An 18,556-nucleotide genomic window follows, 5' to 3' on the forward strand; every position below is an offset into this window, starting at 1 on the left:
ACATTGTTCTTTATATCAATACACTAATGGGAATCATATACGAATTATGGTCTGATAACCTCTTATAAGCTGAAATAGCTAGTAATCGAATAAACATAACTTGACAAGTATTCACTATGTCCCCGCTTTCATTTGTCTTCGATTCATTAGAATAAGCTGCTTATTTGATATGTCTACTCAGACTATATGCATTGTTATCCGCATCGACAGCTGGAATTATGACAAAACGTGTTTTCCGTCAACTTATATCTATGACAGCAAAGGCAGTTTACAACTAGGCTGTATGATAACATGATTTCCATTTCCCAACTGTAAATTTTCGATTTCTAGAAAGTGACATTCCTGCTTCCCTTACCTACGTTGTTTACGTGTGAGAAGGTGACGTAGCCCAGATTAAACCTAGATTTGTATGGCGTGTGTCGTTGATGAAGTAGGAGACGCTCATCCAATGGAACAGCTGGTCTTAGTCTTCCTGTACCTTATCAGGGGTCGTCTCCGTGCAAATCTATATTTTCGTTCATATCTTGAACTCGTTTTATCAGTTTTGAGTCAGAATTAGAGTTTCAATTGAACGGCTATATTCTCTGTTGTTTTTTACACTAAAATGCATTATGTCATATAGTAGAGAAAAAAATATAAAGCTGAATATGAATGATTATACATTTATTGAAAATACATGTATATTACATCTGAATAACACACGTTAGCATGCATGTAAATCTTTTTAATGTCATAATTTGATATACTTTTCAAGCAAGAGGACTTCGCACTTATATCTTATACATTACTAGTAAGAATATTATACCTCTGAATAATATAACAATACACTGGCATATAAGCAGCCGAATTTCAGAGAAGTAAAATGTCACCAACTTAAAGACCGCACATCTTTTAGTATAAAGTGTAAACTTCCGACATTTTTACTTTACTTTATCACGAAGTCTTGCATCACATAAGTAAACACTTTGCTATGACATAGCAGTTTTTAGCAGTTGCTATGGAGTTCAACTTTATGTTCCACGATATCTTCGTATTCACGTATTCTTTGCCGCTGCATTGACATCATAACTGTCGAGGAGTTCTGCTTCGTGTTCCAACGAAGCATGACAAGGCCATGACGTAATACTTCCTGGGGCACATATAGCTTCGTCTGGTACGATGTCTATCCTGGCCGGAGTGCCGCTTGACCACAATGACCTAGATCTGGTGTCCAGTGTGTCATCGCCGTGATGTCTGATTTCATAAAGATGATGACTCTAGGAAAGCCCTCTGAAAAAAACCAACATTAAGTATTAGTTTGTAAAGTTCAGTATGATTGCGTCAGATACGCGATAGTTCTGATGTAACTGTATATTTAACACAGAATCTTTCCGAAGGACCGATTGATAATGGTTCAGTTGTATGGGACAAGGTTCTCTCTGAAGTCTGTAATGAGTCATAACTTTCGCGTGTTAGGATCTACTTCAGGTGATCCTTACTTTTGGTCTTACCTGTTATTTACAGGGTTGATGACAACTGTCAATCTGGTGTATGGATATCAATGTATTGTACTACGTCATGCTTCAAGCACCAGTTGCAAAATCGCTCGATGGTCAGCCACTCACATTCTTCTTTGACTTCCTTTGGGTACTGCAATCATACATTAAGATTTCATTGCAATTTACTAGTTGATATGTTTTGTACTTTATTGGTAGTATCTTCCCTGAATTTTACCTCAGCTCAAGCTGTTTGCTTATATTATTTTGTGTAATGCCTTTTTTTGGAATGAAATTTTATAAATTCTTTTTTTGCGACTGTTGATGAAAACAGTGTATAAAGTCATGTTCTGTCGATTTGCCGTCACAAATTAGCATATCAGAGATGCTTACCTTAACAAGGAGACAGGAAAAATCAGCGTCATGTGGCTGTTGTCGTGAGGTCTTCTTCCTCTCTCTCAAGGATACATCACTTTGTAGCACTTTGTTCAAAGCATGGGCGTTACCGACCTGTAAAAGAATGAGCTTTGCATATAAACTATGTCATAATTGTCCAGAAATGTTTACAAAGTGGAATATTTAAAACTATGTATCATGGTTAAATTGATGAACAAATTTCATGTGTATCTGATGCAATATCCTCCTAATCATATTTCATTGCGCCAGCGTGCGTACCTTCAGAACTGTGACGTCATTCTCCCAACAGTGAGCTTCTATAAGCGTGTGCTCTATGTCAATTGTGACGTCGTGGCCCGGTCCGGAATCGGGTAGGACGCATAGCATTACCTGATCTGGGCACCTGCAATAACAATAACAACAACACATTCAGCCGATAGTGCAAATAGATTCATCATCATTTAACCTTTTTACGTTTGTATAAATGTATACGATGTTTTAATCCTATTGAATATACAAAACATATATTGTTTGTAAATATGTAATCAAAATACGTATATATGTATATATTCACATTCCCTTTTTTGCACTTTATACATTTCATTATCATCAACATAAACAAATCTTACCTTTGTAACATTTCAGCACAGTTATAAACACCAGTGGTCAGTCTAAGGTCAACATGAGCGTCCTGTAGTAACTTTTCCAGTGACCGACTTACTTCATGCAGAACCCTAAAACAAATCAAAAGGGTTAAGTAATCCACCAAAAAAATCAACAACTACTAGCTTCTGGAATGAACCAGACAGCCTGGCATACAGCCATTACTAAGGTACAGTACGAATCTATTTTTAGATTTACTTCTGCGCATGTATGCAATGACATGTGATTTTAGGTTCGGGAGTTAAATATCCTTCGATACAGAATCAAAGGTTAATTAATTACCTTTATTGACCAAACGTCAAACCATTTCTACAGAATTAACAAGTTAGTTAATAACACGATAATATATTGCATCATAAAATCTTCTTACAAATTTGGGGCAATATATCATATAGTTTATATTTAAATGAAATGTCACTTACTGTTCACTCAGGGCCCCAGTATCCTCTGGGTATTCGTCCGGTAAAGTCATTCTTTGAAAACGATAGGAAAATAACTGTCTTTTGCCACAATATATGAATTCTAGCTTCGGCAATTCAAGATACGTCCGCTCAGATCGCAATCGGAGTGAAGAATGCAGAACACAGTCACGAGCTTGGTGTTGTCTGGTGCGGTGGGAATTCCCCCAGCAACAACGAATCTCATTGGCTGATACACATATAGTCGTGACCTCAACGTAGAATTTACCTGGTTAGCCAGGGACTACCTGGTTTCTTATGTAATATATAATCATATTTCTTATATAAATCTTTTGTGATATGCAGTTCAATCAAATGTTATATTAATTATATTCATATTTACCATAATATTCATTTCTTTACAAGAATGCACAATCAATTTGGAGCATAGAATAATCGCGATCCATATTATTTAACCGACATTTCAAACCTTACCTTATTTGATACTAAAATAGGTAGGGGACTTCCCATATAAGTATATAACCTGTTTGAGTCATGTATATTTTTCCCTTCTTTGGGTATATCTCCATTAGCTGTATTACATAGGTACAAATATAGAAGGAAACCATACACCCTTTAATAAATTACTGTCTGTATATATATAGGCATTACAATGTCTATCCAGAAGGTAGAAGAACCTTCGAATGTTCACATAAAGATATAGATACTATATCTCAGTGCAATCCTCATAACTTGCTACACAAACTAACAATTGTACCAATCTATACAAAGTAAGATGATAAAAGTAAGATTGCATACGGATGCTAGCTAAGCTGAGTTATCCATTAAGTTGTTTATGTTTTAATTGGATTGAAATGCTTCATTATACATTACAATGCAACATTCTCCGATACTGACGCATGTTCCTAGTTATAACTTATATCTAGTCATGACTCCTCTAGATGCTGACTGACCTGACTGACCTTCACAGAACCTGATGGTGGAACGTATTCCACTACAACTAAATTTGGTTACCTATCACCGAAACAGTTCCAATTTTGTTAAGCTCTCTGCACGATCAGTTCTAGGAAATCTTAATTAGGGAAGGCAAAATGTTGAAGCAGTTTATCCTGAAAAATGCATGATAACGAGATCTGACCATAAGATGTTCAGCAGGATTGCTGGAGATCAAACAACAAGAAAACACGAGAAACTCGACCAAGCACTTGTTAGGGCTTAGTAACAAATTGAAATATACGATAACACAGAATACATTTCGAATATTAAACAAGTTAGTACTGAAAAACTTCATCTGAAAATTCAGCTGATTTACCCAAGAGTTCGTATATGGTTTTATAACTATATTTTCATAAATTGGGTCAGGGACATATAATAATATATGCCCCTGATTGGGCCAGGGACATACAATAATATATGTCCCTGATTGGGTCAGCGATATATAATAATATATGTCCCTGATTGGGCCAGGGATATATAATAATATATGTCCCTGATTGGGCCAGGGATATATAATAATATATGTCCCTGATTGGGCCAGAGACATATAATAATATATGTCCCTGATTGGGCCAGAGACATATAATAATATATGTCCCTGATTGGGCCAGAGACATATAATAATATATGTCCCTGATTGGGCCAGAGACATATAATAATATATGTCCCTGATTGGGCCAGAGACATATAATAATATGTGTCCCTGATTGGGCCAGGGATATAAAATAATGTATGTCCCTGATTGGGCCAGGGACATACAATAATATATGTCCCTGATTGGGCGTTACCTATATCCTGGCCTGGTGGTTTGTTCCATTTTAAGCGTTTTGACTGTAATTGACTTTGACGCGGTAAAGTAAATATAATGTGACACTTATCATCTCTTAGTGTTAACGATTCGAACAAAGATTGCTACAGTAGGACAGTCATTTCGCACTTGATTTGTTTAACATTCTGTAGTTTACAAGACTGAAGATGTACTGACAAGTCAGTATTTTGGTAAATAACACTAATTTCAAGTTATGGAGTGATTGATCAATGACATGTGTAGCGTTGAAACATACTGTATATACATCCGAAAGCTACTACTAGTAGTGACCCCAATTATTAGTATCACTCATTTTAGTTAAAATTTAGCACAGACGTACATAGTGTATGTACGTCGCTGGATTTAGAAATCGGACAGGCAAATTACAGCATCTCATTGAAAATACGAGGTATCTTTTAATAGATTTCATAGTCACGAGAATCACGTTCAATGACATAAACTCTGAGTATGCATACATCAATCATATACATTCGAACTTTAAAAGGCCTCATTGTAAAGCTCCATGTTTAGAAGAACCTGCATTGGTAAAAAATCCACAAAACGCGTGAAAACAACCTTATAAACCAAACTCCAATCAATCAAACCTGTTGTACCCCAATGTCCTATAAAAGATATGCCTTATGAAATGCACCCCACTAAGACAACCCTGGAGGTGAGGGTAACCACGCACGCTATGGGATGGAACTGTTCCATATATGCACGACTTCACACAGCTGGTGTCACGAGTGCCCAGGTCGATATCTAGAACGTCCTATGGCTAGTTATGGCGTTCAGCTGATATGGAGGATTTACAATGATATAATCTAATTTCAGCGAGCTCAGAGGAGACAGGTTGCATGGACTTCATATTCAGGAATTGAACAAAGATATTCATATGATCAATATTACTTTTAAACATCGCGGAAAATATTTCTAGGTGACATGTAATTACATATGGTCGTTTGAACTTTTCCATTCGTTCACTATGCTACGATAGAGAATGTGATATTATATACGTTAATTTGGAAAAAGGCGAATGCTTAGTTTTGACACGTAGTGCTACTGCACTTTTGATGTCACACTTATATAACCGACATCGTTATAAGGTGCTATGGCCTAGTAACACACATCAACGCTGATTATATACTAGATAAGTGTCGCAATTCTCACAATGTTAAACACATATAGCAAACAACCTAACTCAAGTCCGAAATGAGTACGAATTTAGCGATTCTTCCAGCTTCGTAAATTTGTATTATTTTGGTCATATAACTTTTCAAGTGAAATGAGTAACAAAGGAACCCGTTTTAAAGTAAACTATAGATTAACATTGTGATTTCTATATAGTCACTACGATATCATGAAGGTCGTGCCGATTTATGTACTTAAAGATTAATCTTTATAACTGTAATTATAGGTAACTAATTGTCTCACCTGTCCCACTTTCACAGTATAGACAGTTTTAAGACAAATTCTAAAATTCACTAATTTTTCAGTTGTTCTTTCAAAGACAACCAAAGAAATGTCCAGTTGATATTACGGAAGCACTCAATATACAGTATAGAAATGTATAAGTGTGCATTACAAATTCTCTCAAATTATCAAATTTCACCAATATGTCTGTAAAGGATATTGTATTGGCTATACACTAATTTGTAAATCAATTGGAGAAACAAATAAAGATTTTATAGCAATTTCTCAAAATCTAAAGGTTTTACCCAAAAAATATAGCAAACAAACCATGAAACCTGTATGGTGTTTTGGTGTGTTCTAGGTTTGGTTGAAATACCATTGTTACATTATGAAAACTAAACACAAAACTATAAAGTCAAAACATTCCCAGCATCCCTGACTTCCAGAGTCACTGGACCATCAGTGCTGTGTGATATTACATAATGAAGAGACTTTTGAGATGTCCATTATACGCGATATTACCACCAAGTTTGATCAATGTTGGACTATATTTTTGAGCAAAAAACACCTTAAAGTGAAATGTTGACGACGACTTCGCCGGAAAAGTAACACCATAGTCTTGCTTCACGACTTCGTCGCAGCGAGACAAAAAACAATATATGTTTCACATAAAAGATTAGGTTTAATCATATGAATATACAAATGTTTAATTACAGCTTGATGGTGTTGCCTTAGATTGATCATATATGATGTCTAAGGACATTGCATAATACATAGGCTAAGTATGAAAGATGATGTAAATGAGTTGATCATAACAAAGGCGGTGTACCATATTTTGCTTTACCGATCATATATAGTAATGACGTCTGAGGGATCAGAAACCTACCAGGCCCCGTTAAAGACCAAGTCCTAGTTTCGTGGTACGTAAGGTCTCCCCAGTACATATCGATTCGTGCCATTTTCGAGGTCGACTAGTAGGACGCGGACAATAGGTCCTGGCAACACTCGTGTGACCTGGGAACACTCGATAAGGTTAACCACACGACCAGTATTGGTAGCGCATTACTAACCCGACTAAAACTGATAAACTGGTAAATACATGTCACTACAAATCATTTATTGATACACATGATGATTTCTGTAATTAGGAGAAAAAACCGATACAAATACACTACTACACTTAATGACAAAATTACGTAATATCATCATGCAATACACTCAGGGAGAGCGTGCATATCAATGTATTTAACAGTTCGCTATTACGTAAACTGTTTCGGCGAAAAGACGGATGGGCATTGGTGATTCACATGCGTCATCAACAAAACCACAAATGTAAAGGATATGTGTATATATATTTTTTTATAATAACTCAATTTGTTAATATCATAAATATGCTGGGAACTTTCTATCTGACGAGAGGGTAAACTGATAGAATGTACAACAAATGAACTCGATATACGTTGACTATACCCACACCTTCCTGTTCCATTAAGAACTCCTCACGAGGGTCATCATATAGGACGTGCTATTTGCATGTTATACAGAACGTTACACGCCTAGTCATGCACAGCTGACGTTACAGGTGAAGGTTTGTAACGATCTAGTCCAAGATCTAGTATCTCTATGGGCAGCTGAAACACATGATTACAAAATAATCAAAACATCAACTTAACATGTGTAAACGATACATTATTTTACACCATATAAACATTACATAATTATTATATAGATGATTTTGGGTCTTTAATGTTAGGAGAGAAAATTAGGGTTTCGGGAACGGTGGCAGGATTTTACTTTATAACTATGAGAAATTTAATTTAATGAAGCAAAATATTGGCGTTTTAATGATTTATATATCCGTCACCACCGGTGGTACCATACACATTGTACCACCTACTCGTCACCACCGGTGGTACCATACACATTGTACCACCTACTCGTCACCACAGGTGGTACATACACATTGGACCACCTACTCGTCACCACCGGCGGTATCATACACACTGTACCACCTACTCGTCACCACCGGTGGTACCATACACATTGTACCACTACTCGTCACCACCGGTGGTACCATACACATTGTACCACCTACTCGTCACCATAGGTGGTACCATACACATTGGACCACCTACTCGTCACCACCGGCGGTATCATACACACTGTACCATCTACTCGTCACCACCGGCGGTACTATACACATTGTACCACCTACTCGTCACCACCGGTGGTACCATACACACTGTACCACCTACTCGTCACCACCGGCGGTACTATACACATTGTACACCCTACTGGTCACCACCGATGGTACTATATATAGTGTACCACTTCTCGTCACCACCGGTGGTACCATACACATTGTACCACTACTCGTCACCACCGGCGGTACAATATACACATTGTACACCCTACTAGTCACCACCGGTGGTACTATATATAGTGTACCACTTCTCGTCACCACCGGTGGTACCATACACATTGTACCACCTACTCGTCACCACCGGCGGTACAACATACACAGTGTACACCCTACCTGTCACCACCGGTGGTACCATACACACTGTACCACCTACTCGTCACCACACGTGGTACCATACACATTGTACCACTACTCGTCACCACCGCGGTACAATATACACGTTGTACACCCTACTTGTCACCACCGGTGGTACCATACACATTGTACCACCTACTCGTCACCACCGGCGGTACAACATACACAGTGTACACCCTACTTGTCACCACCGGTGTTACTATACAGAGTGTACCACCTACTCGTCACCACCGGTGGTACTATATACACATTGTACCACTACTCGTCACCACCGCGGTACAATATACACATTGTACACCCAACTTGTCACCACCGGTGGTACCATACACATTGTACCACCTACTCGTCACCACCGGCGGTGCAATATACACATGGTACACCCTACTTGTCACCACCGGTGGTACCATGTATATTGTACCACCTACTCGTCACCACCGATGGTACCGTACACATTGTACCACCTAATTGTTACCACCGGTGGTACCATACACATTGTACCACCTAACCGCCACCACCGGTGGTACCATACACATTGTACCACCTACTCGTCACCACCGGTGGTACCATATACATTGTACTACCTACCCGTCACCACCGGTGGTACCATACACATTGTACCACCTACTCGTCACCACCGGTGGTACCATATACATTGTACTACCTACTCGTCACCACCGGTGGTACCATACATATTGTACCACCTACTCGTCACCACCGGTGGTACCATTTACATTTTCCTATCTTATGCGTCAGGAACCTATGGTTCGATGATAAACATTGACAGAAATTTCCAAACACAATACAAGATGATTTGGTCGAGTATAGTATTTCTATTTTATTGAAAAAGTTTACCCAGTGGGTCGAGATTACGTTGGCCTGTCCTCACGGGAGGAACAAATGTATACAGATTTTGGGCGTGGCTTAGACCTTAAGCGGATTTAACCTTCCGGAATATCTGGTCTACTTCGCATTGTATTTCCCCAAAGGTGTCCATTCCAATCTATACCTCGTTCATATTTCGTCCTTATTTTATCAAACTGTATCTGTTACTATATTCCGCTGTCCTCTCTTCAAGGTAGGAGACGATTCTATACCCTATACAGCGTATACAGCGATCTATATTTAGCTTAATAAAATGTACACTACTGACTCCGTGTTTTCTGCACCAATGGTTAATTCCACTCTGGAAAGATTTACCAAAAATAGTCGGCTGATTCTCAAACCGACAACCAGGAACACACAAGTGAAGTCGTTAGGTAATCAGTAGTGGAATTATTCTGAATGATAATTGACATATCTAACATATATAATTACACTAACCTGATTACCTCTAGGTTGTATTTCATCCATACAACACATGATCAGAATACTGCAGTAAACAAATGACCATTGTTATCAAACAATAGTGCTGATAAAGACCTATAAGGTATTGTTTTACCTTTAATGTTTCATTTTTAATATTTACATCCGTAAACATATTTTCCACTGGTACACCTTTGTGTGCATATTAGTTTAAATCTTAGATACAATTGAACAAGTCCGGAAACATATGTTACTGTATTCGACATTCCTATTTTACAGTGGTATAGTATAGTGGACTACAATGTAATTGTATTACTTGTTAATCTCAACAGCATAACTAATTAGAATTATCTCTGAACGCTTCGCAATGACAGACGACAAAGTTAAGAATTAAATATCTTTAAGGCAGGACAATTCTGACCCATTATACAAATAACCACTTTATTTACAGTCGATAACTACGAAAGTTGCATGGTTAATGCCAGTCTGAAAATCCCGATTAGAGTCAATAAACAACAGAACTCCGGGACACTGAATTCGTGAAGTGTTCAGAGATCATGAATCTGTCTTTATAAGTGTGTGTATAATATTTGGCCTATATTTGCATAAACTTGGACATTACCTCTGAATAGAAAACATATCATTCAGTCAAAACATTATTATTTACAGAATTATATTCAAACAAAACAACAGGTAAACGGGCCTTAACGGCCACCTGATTTATATACAACACGTTCAGTAAATCTCACTAGAATTTGTTTTCCGTGATGGTTTGATCAACAATGGGTAACACTTTATCATTATAGTCGGCAATCCATTGAAACTAGCCTAATCTATATTAATTTTGGTGTTTCAGACCAAATGCAGTAACATTATGGAGATGAAAGGGGAGCAGCGTTTTAAAGCACAGGGGCAGACCAGAGACATATACGCCACTGGAGTACAGGACATCCAACTCTTTCGGCTCATTTGACCTAACAAATCAGTTATACATAAAATATGTACATAGTAAGGCACTGAACAGACGATATAATAAGTGAACCAGCTAAGTTACAAGCAGTCCCTGGTGATAACGATGCGAGTAAAGATAGGAGTCAGCGGCTGATGTTGAAGATTGTCCGATCGACATGGTCAATAATTAATATAGTTTCCCCTATTAAAAACAACACATGGTCATTATATGTATAGGTGAAATTGAAGGACTTTGTAAGGTCTCTGTTACCTGCTCTTATAAACTATTCAATACAATCAGCATGGTATGTCGCCCAAGAGAGGAGTATAGTTCGTTCCTATGAGATTCTGTTGGAAGAACTCTTCACGAAACTCAACAAAGATGTCGATCAGAAAATCAATAATTCAACTATGTTATGGATTATAGATAATAGTATACCCTAGTTTTACTCATAAACACATCGAACCACACAGACTTGGCCCGAATTTCCAACCCACGGTTCATTATATGGAATTCGTGTCAAATCCCTGTGTATCGAACATGTTTGATGAACAACTTGTTTTTAATTTACGTCATTATTAATACGTTACATGTGACGGTAGTATGACAGCCCTGTATTAACTACTTCCGTTTTGGTATCAAGTGACCGACTTATCAGTTAGGAACTTTGAAGTTCCTCCGAGTACGGCTTGTGCTTGTCACCGACGGCTGCTGGATGGACCTTGGACTCGCGTGGGTCAGTCATATGCTCGCGGACAACGTGTATCTCCCAGCAATGACTCAGAACCAGGCTAATTCTAAGCAAAGTCAGTTTACAGAAAATGTACACACTTCCAGAAAGTTGTTCAAGCGTTTTTGACCGTTCTCTTTTAAAAATATCCAGTTATATACGGTACATTTTAACATACTAATTTCCATGTCGCGCTACCTCCCTTATCATAATATTTAATGTTTTAATGTTCGCCCGACGTCCGGTGTAAGATTGCGGTTTGAGCACTATGCCTATTTATATTTTTTCAATACGTCGACAATAAAACACAAACACAAAATCTTCTATTTTCAAACTTTTATTCGACACACTTAATAATGTAATGAAATTCCATAAACATAATGAAATATTACATTCCTTCATGGTATTTATTTACAGCAAAATGGTAAAACATGACTATGTACATTGATATTATTTTCATCTCAGAGCAGCAGACAAAATAGATTAATATCATTACTTCGTCAATCTTCATTATAAATTTATTTACCAATGGACAAGAATTTCGATACTAATTACCAACATAATTTATTTTTATTCATTTACACAGAAAAACAAATATATTGTCAAATATGCTTTATATTTATACTTTATCAGTTTTTTCTTCAGTTCAATGTTACATTAAGGACTTAATGTCAGTATTTTGTAGATGACCAGTATAGGATGCTACACAACCTCCTCATCTCCGATAACTCTGCATTATTGTTCTTTAAAGAGTCTTTGCTGCATACGATCGCTGTAGTCGGGCAGGTGCCCTATATATCCGCTCGGCCGTGTTTATTTGTGTAAACAGACCCGGTATGTTGCTAAGTCGGGTACTATTGTAATATACTGCCGGTATGTCACGATCATTGTATATAAATACCTGTGTTCCTGGTGGAAACTCTTAAGAACACTTGTATATAAACAACTGACACACGTGTCTTCCTCATTTTCGTTTCACTATCCCGGCCTCCATGCCCATTCCGCAATTATTTTACTTGATACACACAATCACATGATACATAATGTTTCAGGAACACTCCAGGTATAGGTGATGTTGTTCCGAATTACATATTTCTTTTAGTTTTTTTGTGATTTTCTTTTTTTCATTTTTGTGTATTGTCTTCTTTTGTCTTTTTAACTTTTTTCTCTCTTTTTTTTTCTCACACATTTTGTCATAGTAAAACAATTACATAACAGTGATGTCCCAATTTATGAAATATCCCACGAACTCAAAGTGTCATGAAATGCACCACTTCCATGAAGAACACCGGTGGTTCGACAGGGTCCTTAGTATGAGATATTCAACGTCATGGTACATCACCGGCCCCGCCAGCACAAGCGCTCAGACGTCTTGTCTTGTTGACCCTAAAACAATAATGAGAACGTGTGTAAGTTAACATTATTCTGATGTTGTAAAGTACCATAACTGTTCGAAATTTTACTGGGATTTCATTACCAAAGCAACTGTAATAAGATTTCGGTTAGTTTATATCGACGAGGCAGCAATCTAAAGTAAACAAGACAAACGGCTTTTGCAAAATGGACAAAATCTGTTAGGGTTATGGTGAAAGAGTCTGTCATATTGACATGGCTGCCATTCACGATTGTGGCTTTAAATTGATTGAGCATCCGTCTCATTCACCTGATCTCGCTCCATCAGACTTTCATCTACAAAACCGAAAACAGCTTCTTCAGGAACCCTAACCCTAACCTAACCCTCTTAACCCTAACCCTAGCATGCAGTGGATGTCTTTCTGAACAGCCAAGAAAAGGAGTTCTATAAAAGTGGCATTGAGGCCCTTAAACAACGCTGGCAAAGGCGTATGACATTGAGGCCCCTAAGCACCACTGGCAAAAGTGTATAGATAGTGAAGGGGATTATGTTGAAAAATAATAAATTAAGCCCAGCAAAATTCAAATCCTTCAATATAAGGTTCACAACTTATCAGTCAGCCCTCGTATGTATACACATTAACTTTCACACACTATCGCTACATCACAGTTGTCTCCCGTCGCAACGATTTCGTGCATGTTGTGCAATACCGTTTCAGATGGCAAGGTGTATGTATACATACATGGTGTGCCATTTGTAAATAAAATGCAAAGTAAATTGATTGGTCTGTACATTGGACTTTGCTCGAAATGTTAGCGATAAGATTCCTAGCAACACTTACTTTTGGGTTCCAGTCGTAAGGGTGTGGTTGGGGGACCAGTCTATAAGGGGATCTCGGTGACATGCCAAGGATCCACCTTCATCGCCTGTCTGTGACTATCCATAAACAACACCTCGTCCGAACTTATATTGTTCCTTGATTTCTGTAAATATAAATAAATCTCACAAATAACAACTGTATGAATACAGTTTCACATTTGTATTGTTTTGTAAATATCACGTGTTTACCGTTCCTGCTCTATCACACACACAGTGATTATCGTTAAATGGTATATTTCCCTTGACTTGAAATGAAACCTACATTAATGAGTGGCGCGTGCAACGTTAAATGATTAAATACATGCCAGAAACTGACCTGGCTGGGGATCAATAAATGTACCATGTTTTATTTATTAATTGATTAATTAATGTATTTATGTATCTATTTATTAAACAGGTTTTACGTCCGCTATTATGGCCTTGCGGCCATTCAGCTGACGTTAATATACAATGTGTTGTGATGATTTATATATATATATTATATAGTGTCAACTTACCTCCACTAACACACAGTTATAGTCGTTTTCACGGTTGTAACGTTTGTTCGATAATTTGCAAATCATCTTTCCAAGGTTTTTTGAATTGTTGACCTATAAACAACAAAAGAACCATTTATTACACAATGCAACTTTACCTTACAAGATTCAATCACCAAATCTCCACATTAAATCATACACACGAACCAACAAGACCCTAGAAACACTGACTTATCCAAGAAGAACGAAATAGTTGTAGGATGGAGTTGTCATCATTTCTACAGTAAACCATGTATACTAGTGCGTTGTGGTACTTACCCTCACGATCCGTATGCGATGTTCCCGACAGTATGCCTCCAATAATATTCTTTCTATGCTCATCATAGCATCATCAGTGGACTGCTCAGGGAATACACAGTACACAAATCTGTCCGCCTTCCTGTTTAACAAAAAAGGAAATAAATACAAATTACATTCCAAATTAATCTTCCTCGTAAAAATATGTGACTTTAATAACTTTGATAAACTGAAGTTTATATTTGAGGTTATTAAAGTGCTAGTTAGGGAAGAATCTTACCCTTGCATTTGTTTGGCACACTCATAACCACCAATGGTTGTTCTTCCTTCTTTCACTGCCTGTTGTAAGGCTTCTTTGAATGCAAAACCTGTTTTCGCCATATTTCTGTAAGAAAAAGTATAAATTGATATCTTAGTGTTGTCAGGTATATTGGTTAAGCATCACTAATCGATATTAGTATAAATTTGGAGTTTTACACATAATACTTTAATTGCTAATACATCGTATCAATGGTGAAATGCAACAATGATAGCTGTTAAAATACAAAATAATTGATTATAATATACCTATATGTATAGAGGGGACAAGAGGTCAATCACATGACAACGTGGTATACATGCATTATGTGTGTACGTAAGGAAGACTCGCATACTTCTCATGAGCATACTATTGGGGAGCCATATGCTGAATAGCAATCAACCTAGTACAACACGTATAGCCGTAATATTATTTCATAGCCATTGCTGGCTATGAACTCTGATACCAACATGATAACACCCTGTGATCTGATGCAAGCTTTAGGTACACGTCTACAAACACTAACTTACCTTGTCTGCTCTGTATTCTCGTTAATATCTGTTAATGTCATCCTTTTTCTTCGTTTTTTCAATATTTTACCAAATTCTGGCTTCTTTTGACAATTAAACTCCACGTTTTGGAAAGAGCCGGTAACGTTTCCGTGCTTGCTTACTAAGCGAGGATGAGTAATGTGTCAGCAAATTCCTTACCGAGATCTTTACTGAGTGGCGGGCGGGTCGACAAGTAGAATCGAGCTTCCCGATTGGCTCGACACGGGTTGAAAGTTCAAAAGTCATGTTATTATAACAACGGGGTCGCTAATGGCGGCCAACCGGTTAGCCACGACGATAGTGCTACGTTGGCGATTATGAGCGTTGGCTGTTTGTGTATTAAATCAATAATTCCGATTCAAATTATTGAGGACTGTGCATTTGCAAATAACAACAGCTGGTAATGGAAAACAAGCATTTCATCTCGTTAACTGAGCATTCGTTTTTTTTCAATTTAGGTGTTTCCCCTTATTTCTTAATATAGATATTTCGTCATGAAAAACCAAGAATCTAATGGTAACGAGGGTATTGCACCATCATCGAGAATAATGTGTAATGGGCCACGTGTGTCCCTATTACCGGGAAACGGTGTCGGCTCCGTAAGGTAAAGACATGTTAAAACACGCTGGAAAACTGAAGTTCATTCACGTGAATCTGACTTTCATTCACAGTGTAGTATACTATAGCTTCATGAAAAATGAACCCCGTAACAATGAACAAAATTCAAAACAATCAGCATTCCAATTATAGTATATTATAAAACTAGTAAAGTTGTCATTATTGCATTATTATCAGATTATATAGATCATTATTATTACGTGATAATAATACACCCTATTGCAGATCACCTGTCTATAACGACCGATCGAAGGTATAATATATGGCACATACAAGCTCTAGAGATTACATGTCTACAACACAAGCCCTCGAAATCAATTGTCTACAACACATATAGCATAGTACATAACTCCGGTAATCATAACTACTAATTCAAGATATAGAGATCACCTGTTCATAACAACCATAGGTACATATACAAGCCCTCGATATCAGATGTAAGCTCAGAGATCACCTGTTAGCCCTAGAGATCACGTGTAGGCCGTAGAGATCACCTGTTTATAACAACCACAGGTACGTATACAAGCCCTAGAGATCACGTGTAGGCCGTAGAGATCACCTGTTTGTAACAACCACATGTACATATACAAGCCCTCGAGATCACCTGTTTATAACAACCACAGGTACATATACAAGCCCTAGAGAGCACCTGTTTATAACAACCACAGGTACATATACAAGCCCTAGAGATCACGTGTACGCCCTCGAGATCACCTGTTTATAACAACCACAGGTACATATACAAGCCCTCGAGATCACATGTCAGCCCTAGAGGTCACCTGTTTATAACAACCACAGGTACATATACAAGCCCTCGAGATCACCTGTTTATAACCACAGGTACATATACAAGCCCTCGAGATCACCTGTTTATAACAACCATATGTACATATACAAGCCCTCCAGATCACCTGTTTATAACAACCACAGGTACATATACAAGTCCTCAAGATCACCTGTTTATAACAACCACAGGTACATTACAAATCCAGAGATATATCACCTACAACTACATTTACGAGTGAGACATCGCCTTATACAGATTACATATAATCATAATGCCAATTAAAAAATAAAAAAAAACAGGTATATATACTGTATAACAATAATAATAATGGCATTGCAAAATTACTGCAGCGATCCTCTCATACTAGTATACAATTTATAAACAAGAAGCTCAGATGGCCTGTAAGGCTCACCTAGATATTTCACTAATCATGGCAAAATACTCTCATTTAAGACATCTCACCTAGATATTTCACTAATCATGGCAAAATACTCTCATTTAAGATATCTCACCTAGATATTTCACTAATCATGGCAAAATACTCTCATTTAAGACATCTCACCTAGATATTTCACTAATCATGGCAAAATACTCTCATTTAAGACATCTCACAAACAGTTTCCTACCTTAGAGCTGCCTTTCCCGGGTCAAACCAAATCCTGTCATTCCTAAAGAAGAAGGATTTTGTTATATTTCCTATACAGTATTCAAACAACATTGGATCCCTTTGCCCAATAATGCTCCTGATCAAATTCCATTCAATCGCTAAGAACTATGAATGTTATGTTACTTAAAAATGTTAATCTGAACTTTGCATTAGACAATATAGAGCAAATCCTATTTACTGGACATCTGTAATTTCTAGCTTTCTGTGATATCTTAATCCTCTAGAACATTTATTATAATTAAGTAATTGTCTAAAATTTCTGTTATATTCAAATAAAGGTCTAACATATTTATTAAATTCAAATTAATGTCGAACATTGTATTAATATCAGCATGAATTATAATCAATTCGTAGTATAAAGTTTTTAAAACAATCAGTTAATAGTCTACAGCTTTTATTAATTAGACTAACATAGAATCATAATTATCACGTGTTGTAATTGATCTGCTTACTACAGGTAAAGCTAAGGCTTTTATTATCGAGGAAATATATGAATGACTGTCGAATAAGTGTGGCCATTCGTACTGGTTAACACCGTTCATTCATAAAAATACTCTGCAAAGGAATGTCATACTGACATAGTATTGCACAATATTTAAACGTGGTAGTCTATTGGACTTTCCAAAAGGTGTGGCAAGTATACAAAAGGGCCCGGATACAAAACACATCCGGGGTTTAACCACGGTGGCCACAGACTCGTATAACACTACAAAGATATGTATATCTGATGTTAATATCATATATCAGTTATGATTGTCTAAGGCGATAGGTATTAACATTAAATCATAAGTAATAGGTGGCCGAACGTAATATATATATATTGATGAGTATATGGTAGCTTTTTAATTAGTCCGTTTGCAATCGGTGTGTTAGACATAATTACCGAGAAAACAGTTTATATATAAAATTAATCAACCA

General features: G+C 37.2%; 1 protein-coding gene across 1 annotated transcript; it reads right to left on the reverse strand.

Annotated features, from left to right (window-relative positions):
• Nucleotides 1–646: 646 nt before the first annotated feature.
• On the reverse strand, nt 647–15,756 carry LOC117324875. Its single transcript, XM_033880703.1, has 11 exons — nt 15,546–15,756; nt 14,998–15,102; nt 14,739–14,859; nt 14,442–14,534; nt 13,952–14,048; nt 2,957–3,221; nt 2,501–2,605; nt 2,151–2,274; nt 1,869–1,985; nt 1,491–1,629; nt 647–1,269 (listed from the first exon to the last, which is right to left on the reverse strand). The coding sequence occupies exons 1-10, from the start codon at nt 15,584–15,586 to the stop codon at nt 1,519–1,521; spliced, it is 1,179 nt and encodes a 392-aa protein (XP_033736594.1). The 5' UTR covers nt 15,587–15,756; the 3' UTR covers nt 647–1,269; nt 1,491–1,518.
• Between the last annotated feature and the right edge of the window lie 2,800 nt (nt 15,757–18,556).

The sequence above is a fragment of the Pecten maximus genome, chromosome 4 (genome assembly GCF_902652985.1).
Source record: "Pecten maximus chromosome 4, xPecMax1.1, whole genome shotgun sequence".
NCBI classification, from domain to species: Eukaryota; Metazoa; Mollusca; class Bivalvia; order Pectinida; family Pectinidae; genus Pecten; species Pecten maximus.

Bases quoted from the DNA above. Each gene is read 5' to 3' on its own strand.
- LOC117324875 (XM_033880703.1), bottom strand. From the start codon at position 15,586: ATGACATTAACAGATATTAACGAGAATACAGAGCAGACAAG. The intron at 3,222-13,951 runs TATAGACTGGTC...CTGGCTAACCAG, and splicing joins GCATGTCACCGAGATCCCCT to GTAAATTCTACGTTGAGGTC. The intron at 2,606-2,956 runs GTAAGTGACATT...GATTTGTTTTAG, and splicing joins ACTGGGGCCCTGAGTGAACA to GGTTCTGCATGAAGTAAGTC.